This window comes from Manihot esculenta, chromosome 5 (genome assembly GCF_001659605.2).
Source record: "Manihot esculenta cultivar AM560-2 chromosome 5, M.esculenta_v8, whole genome shotgun sequence".
Lineage (NCBI taxonomy): Eukaryota > Viridiplantae > Streptophyta > Magnoliopsida > Malpighiales > Euphorbiaceae > Manihot > Manihot esculenta.
The window spans coordinates 28,680,496-28,687,575 of record NC_035165.2 but is presented as its reverse complement, the minus strand read 5'-3'; the positions used below and the strand labels follow the sequence as shown (position 1 = coordinate 28,687,575).

Below are 7,080 nucleotides of genomic sequence, written 5' to 3'. Positions count from 1 at the left end.
TTTATAGTTGATTATCAACTATCGATAACGGTGGTTAATTACCTACAACAGTTAAACTAAACAGATTTTTAAAAATAAAAGGAAAATGGCTCTTTCTCCTCCTTTCTCCACCTGTCTTTATCTTTTTATTTTTCATCTCTCTACATTATCCTCCGTTCTCTCATCCTCTCTCTCTCTCTCTCTCCATTCACTGTCACAATAAAATTATGAAATTTATATAAATTTTTAATTTAAAAAATTTAAAATTTATTTATTTTTGTTTCCACACAATTTTGTTTCTGATAATCCAAAATCCATTACTAATACCTTGAGCGATGAATTTTCAAAGGCTTAAAATTCATCGTTTAAAGTCATATAGTTAAAATTGTTTTTTTCAATGAAAACAAATTTCGTTGCAAATATAAATTTTTTTTTAGTGTTTTATAATAATTTTCACAATGCATCTAATGGAAAATATATACGGAAGAAAGAAAAATTTTATTGTTATCGAATTATGTAAAATAAATATGAAATTTAAAAGTATGAAAAAAAATAAAATTCTAATTTAACTAATTTAAGTTAAAATTAGATAATTAGCTATAATTGATAAAAGTAAAATATTTTAGATATTCTTTTTATTATAATAATATATGCTATATTATTAGTAATAAATAAAATAATATTATTATATCACATCATTTGCAACGTTAACATTCATAATTCTTAATTTTGGACTATAATTGATACAAAATTTTAAAAATAGATTAAAATTGATAGAAATAAAAAATAGATATAATTAGAAATGAGAAATGAAGATATTCATAGGTCAATATATATATATATATATATATATATATATATATATATTTTTTTTTTCAGATTCTCCAAATATTAATCACTATAGCCAGGTCCATGGTTTAGGATCGGGGTTTTGGAACTGCCAATTCAGGTTTAAGAAAAGTTTGAATCTGAACAAACAAAACGGAATGGGTTTGTAGGAGGATTTATGAACCATCAGATTCGAAATAGTTCGATAAATGGTTACGGTTTGAGGCGGTTTGAAGGATGGTTAGAGGGATTTGAAGGGAGGTTTGGAACAAAAATTTAAAATTAAATAAATAAACATAAACAAAAAATTGAACAGTAAAATACACAAGCAATAAAAACTTTTCATTAAAATAAATCAGTAAAATTAATTGATTTAACAAAATAAATTAAACAAGTGACAAATGAGTAAATTGATTTAACAGAAAAACATAACACAACATCCAAGAAATACAGCACTTTTTCAAAGACTTGTCATCTCTGTGCCCATAAAGAGTCTAAACCACCAAGTGTTAATTTGTATGCAATTAAACACACCAGTGGAATTTGAAGAAGCACAAAAATGACAACTTACCCTCAATTTTGGAATTGCATATGCTGATTTCTAGATATAAATATGGTACACAATTAATTGAATGAAATAACAAAGCTTCATATATTGCATCAAAGGGAAGGGGAAATTAATGAATAGAGCCAACGTTTCTATTTCCTAAGTTCACATTTCTGATTCACAAAATACAGGTTCAGTATAATACTACATGAACAAAATTCATAAAGCAGGCTGATAACACATGTTTTGCCTCAATTTTGAATGAATTGGTATATTGTGTAAAGTCAAACTCCCTATATAACAATATTACACATGAAGGCCATTATCATTTGTATGTTAGCTCTACGAATTGGACAAGAATTGATAATTGATTCATATGGGAAAACAAATAACCTCTGACGTGTCACTATGCACTTGCAAGCTTTATCAAAGTCTTCCATGAGTCTTCAAAGGTGGCAGCCAAAACTGTTATTACTCATTGAGCCACAAACAGTTTTATCCAATTGCATACGGCTCTAGCTCTGATCTTCTGACTTGATGGAAGGAAGCAGTTGGGAGAGATTCAAAAGCAAGCTTAAACACAAATGGCTCTGAACTCCCCAAGATTGCAGGAATTTTCCATCTTCCCGTCTATGTTAAACTTTGAAACAATTGTTAGTGCTTGAGAAACACAAAAGTGGGAATGGCAAGCTAGTCACTTTCGCTACTATGTCTATCTGTAAAAATAAATGAGAACAATTTTATGTATTTCTTTCAAAATTGCAGTTCTAAAGCAATGAACAGAGAGAAAGAGACAATTAGAGAGCTGCTGTACCTCCTGATATTCTTTTCCCTTCCATGGCTTCTTTCTTCTCCTGACAACTTAAGCAAAGGAAGGGACCATCCCAGGGACGCGGTTTTCTTGAATTAGTTGAGCCAGCATGTATTGAAATACCCTCTTCAGGTTTCATCTCTACTTGACAGACTGCGCACATGAACAACTTAAACATGTTGCAAAGTGGATACTTTGTATCTAACCTGCATCCAGCACAAACATGTCTCGTGTCTGTGAACCATAACAAGCAAGAGCCATATATGCTTTCATACAAAAGGAATCAAAGCATTCATTTGCTACAAGCTCAATTTGACAATTGAACAAATAATTTCATCTAATTATCTTCACAACACAAACCTCTCAGAAAGCATGGCTGATCCTTCCTCATATAATTCCTCTACCACGTCCGGCCTAACATATGCTTTATCAGCTTGAGAGGACGATTCAGAGTGTTTTCTGCGAAACATGGACTTGAACACTCCCTTTACATGATGCTTCTTTGGACCTGGCAAAGGAGCAGGCAGCTTCTCTGGTTGTGATATATCAATAACAATGCAAGTTGTATCATCTCTAAGTCCCTTCATGCGTACGGCTTCCTGCAAAAAGAATTCAGTTAAACATAAGCTAAGGTACAGTAAAAAAAATAAAAATAATAATGAAAATTGCCAAAGCTAACATGTCAGATGTCATTGCAGTGCATGATGGCATGTGGATATTGATTGCACGTTCCCTCAGTGTCCAAAATATACAGATAGAAAAACATTCTATTTGAAAAATGCTAGCAATGTCATACTCTGACAATTTGTGCAGCAGCAGCTTCTGCAGGCATCCCACGACAACAATCAAGAGCCACTTCAGCAGATATAGTGTCCCAAACACCATCGCTTGAGATAATAAGCCTACCACCCCCTGAAGATAACTGCAAATTTTGTGAAGATTAACAAGCAGCAGCAACAAGACAGCAGATAGTATGAAGACAATTGAAGTACATGGTGGAAGAAAAAAAAACAAACCTTGACTTGCTTCACATAAGGAACAGGAACAATGAATTCGCCTACATCTACATCTCCAATAGATCGTGAAAGGCACAAGCCACCAGGCCAACATCTCAAAGGGCCAATCTACAGGAGTAATTGCCACATTAATTAGACAACCTACTTCAATCTGAAAAATAAAAATTAAATACAATTTTAATTGAATGAGGTTTCCAAATACAACTTTATTTCCATTGGAGATCAATAGCATTAATTTCAAAATGATATCAAGAAATATTCATCGCACAAACTTATACTATTCTATATGCAATATTGTGAGAAATCACAAGTCATACTACAATGCATAGGGTTGTAATAGCTAGCTGACATTAAATTTTCAAGTCCTACAGCTATAGTAAGCTATCAAGATGAAATTCCAAGAAATCACCATCACAGAAAGTAGTCAGTTACACCATGTAAAGAAAGGGAGGGGGAGGGGACATCAGAAAAATTTGAGAATGACAAATTGCAAATTGAAATGAGAAGATATTGATACCTCTGCACCACTGCCAGTATTAAGTCGACCCACCTCACCTCCACTAGCAGTAATACGCTCCCTCCTAGTAAAATACAAAAAATGAAACATTAGTAAGAAGGGCAACAGAAAGGGGAGTCCAAAAAACAGATAACATCACTTACTCTTCCTCGTTGCATTCAAGCCTATGATCTGCTGACAAGTAATAGATATCTCCTTCAGCAGATTCAAGAATGCAGCGAGAATCTCCAACAGATGCAACAGTGACAACCCATCCTTCAATTATCACAAAGGTCACAGTAGTTCCTGATGTTTGTGCTGAAAATGATAATGTCGAAAGTTTAAGCAGCATGAGTAACTAAAATCTCCATAGACCAAGTAAAGGAATGTTCTAGAGAAGACACAAATTCATAAAGAGATAAACATATATGATCACCCAGTAAATTCTATGCAAACATAACCCTATATAACATGAAAATCAAATGCTCCAGAAGCATAGGTTAACTCTACACGCTATTTAGAAATGCAGAAACACTGGTGCATTTGGTAAAGTATTAAGATGGCTATGGACAACCAAGTCCATGATTAAGAAGAAAGAAAAAGGAAAACACAAATTTTAAAGATAAAGTGATTAATCATATCTAGAAATTTGTATCATAAAAACACATCCATTAACCACCTGCCAATCTGTTAAATCAATCAAATATACATTAGATTATTCCCCAGTTCATAATAAATGAACAGTAGCACATGCTTATTCTGAAAAATAACTAACCAATAACCTACCACCTGCAGATCCAAATGCATTGAAAACAAAATTAAACATGAATATATGAAAAAAGTTCTTTTTCCTTCTCAAAAATCATTCTTTCACAAGAAACAAAGTTCATTGATTAGATTTTTTGAAATCTAGATATTTCTACAAGCTGGAACTTAGATGAGGGGAAATTAAAGTTGAGAGATTTTGATCTCTCTTTCTTCTAGTTCAAAATCTTCAATGAGGTTTGAAATACATAAGTTAGCTAAATTCATTATTGGAAATTTGACTCATGACTTGAGATCAATAAAAGTTTGAAAATGGATTTAAATACTTATAAATTACACTCAATAAGGTTTGATAGTAGAAATTATTTTATAATTACTTTACTAGTCTTAGCGCTCGATTATAGCACATATGAATAAAGAATTCATCTAACTTGCAAATAATGTATTTATTAGAAAACATTTGCAATTAAATTCTCATGTTTAATATATTATAAGTTTTGATACTGATTCAAATGAAGGTTGTGTCGGTAACAAAGAAAAAATTGATTCAATATGCTTTTTTATTTTCTAAAATGTCTTGAAAGCATTAATAGAAACAGAGAATGAAGGGGGAAGGAGAGAGGTTTGCTAGTTTTGATTGAACAAAATAAACGTGAAGCAATATCTCTATGAATGACAAAGAAACCATATCTAGATTACAGTCTTTTACTTATGTCTACCTTTTGCTGCTGTGACAATGGTAAGGCTGAAGTTGGTGTTCACAGAGTATGTTGACCAAAGAAAATCTTTCCTAAATTTAACCATCATCTTGTGAGCAAAGTTTTGTGAGATTTTACATCATGTTTACAGAAGTGTTTACTAAAAAATGATCAAGTGGTAAGAACACAACAAGAGACATGACTGTAGGACAAGATTGTAGATACCTTTTGATTCGAACTCTTTATCTGTTTTCACAAAGCCAGCAACCAAAGCCCTTGGCAACGCTGCTACCCATTCATCTCTGTTAAGATCAGGTGGAATGGCATTTGTGACATTATTTAGAAGATTCTCTTTTGTGTATATTGCAGCTGCAGACCCGTTGTGTCCATCAAATAACTGCAAAAAATAGTTTCCCATGACCAAGTTACCAAAGTTGGGAATTAATATATTTTCATCGGTACGAGCAATGGAAACTTTTGGCACGCCCCCAAATTGTAGAAGCAAAGGGCAATATCTGCTAAAAAATTTTTCTAGCGGGAGGTAGACGAATAAAACCCACCATATATCAATTACAAATCACAGTGACATTATCCCACCAACCGTAAATCAATAGCAAACTGCATTTGGATATATATATGTGTGTGTGTGCGCGCGTGTGTCATATAAAGATGTATAGACTGATGCAAAACTAAACGAATCATAATCTACAGAAATCACAATCTAAAGTTTTTTTTTTTTATAAAAAAGAAAAAAGAAAGGATAAAACACCGAGATTTACCCCAAAAACTGAATATGTATTTCCGTCGCCAACAACCCTTTGGCATTCGGTCTTGAGCAACGTGAAGTCCTCCCCTTTCTTACTCTGACTAGCCTGCCCATGCGATATCTCAGGTTTCTCAATCCTCTCATTTGCCAATTCTCGCTTTAGCAGAACAGCAAGCGGGATCGTTTGATGATCCTTCGCAGTCATCATCATTCACGCACTCAAAAATCCAAACACAGACAGCTTAACTACCTCCTAAAATACTTCCCACCAACACCTCTAATTCTTCAAAAATTTTCAGATTACATATAACTCTGAGACAAAAACAACACAGAATCTTAGCTCGAACGAAATCCAAGAAATCAAATATAAGGCAATTGATTCAACGACAAAATGAAGATCTTAATAAAAACCAAAACAAAGAATTCCAGATCAATGTAGAAGATATCTCATCCAAAAAAATCCTGGAAATTAGCATAAGGAGACAAATCTCGAAGAATAGATTGTCAAAATCGAGACAATGAGAATAATAAAAAGGACAAACAAAGCCAAAAGAAGAGAGATGCAGAGGAGAATTACAGTGACAGAGAAAACAAAGGAATTTATCCGCAGCAGTGGAGATTACAGGCAGAGAAGAAGAGAATGGGAAACAATTGATTGTCGCTGCGATCGAGAAACGCGGATCCCACCGTCCCGCAAAAATTCCATTGATGAAACAAACAGAGAGAGAGAGAGAGAGGAGTGGGTTTCATTAAAAATATAACGCAAATGGAGCTCTTCTTCTACTTTTTCAGTTTTTTTTTTTTTTTTTGGTTGCTCTCTCTCTCAAAATCAGACGTGGCAAATACGCACCGTCCTGTAAATTCGGCGCCCCATAGCCGAATTCTGAAGCCGCTGTGCAAGCTATAATTATCTCCGGTCTCCACCGTTGGATTAAGGTATTTAAACTCTAATTTTTAATCACTCGATCAATATGTATTTATACTTAATAAATAATTTAATTGGTTTTCTTTATCTTTTGACGTTCAGAAAATTACGCTCCATTTATTTATAAAAAATAATTTTTATTTAGATAATAAATGTTTTTGGAAATATAAAAATATTTTTTTAATAAAATAATGTATTTTTATTATTTAATTTTAATAAAAAATACTATATATATATAAATTCTAATTA

The 7,080-nt window shown here is 32.8% G+C and overlaps 1 protein-coding gene across 4 annotated transcripts; it reads right to left on the bottom strand.

Moving 5' to 3' along the window:
* Positions 1 to 1,435: 1,435 nt before the first annotated feature.
* On the bottom strand, positions 1,436 to 6,666 carry LOC110615987 (probable protein phosphatase 2C 12). Of its 4 annotated transcripts, none has more exons than XM_021758268.2 (10): positions 6,484 to 6,666; positions 5,920 to 6,218; positions 5,366 to 5,537; positions 3,842 to 3,995; positions 3,699 to 3,762; positions 3,182 to 3,332; positions 2,962 to 3,077; positions 2,526 to 2,764; positions 2,169 to 2,371; positions 1,436 to 1,984 (listed from the first exon to the last, which is right to left on the bottom strand). In XM_021758268.2, exons 2-10 carry the CDS (start codon positions 6,115 to 6,117, stop codon positions 1,929 to 1,931), a joined length of 1,353 nt encoding a protein of 450 aa, XP_021613960.1. In that variant the 5' UTR covers positions 6,118 to 6,218; positions 6,484 to 6,666; the 3' UTR covers positions 1,436 to 1,928. The 4 variants fall into 4 exon arrangements, with proteins under 4 accessions (XP_021613960.1, XP_021613961.1, XP_021613962.1 ...); XM_021758269.2 differs by having other exon boundaries at positions 1,436 to 2,070; positions 6,484 to 6,664; XM_021758270.2 differs by having other exon boundaries at positions 2,962 to 3,087; positions 3,182 to 3,289; positions 6,484 to 6,664.
* Positions 6,667 to 7,080: the final 414 nt, after the last annotated feature.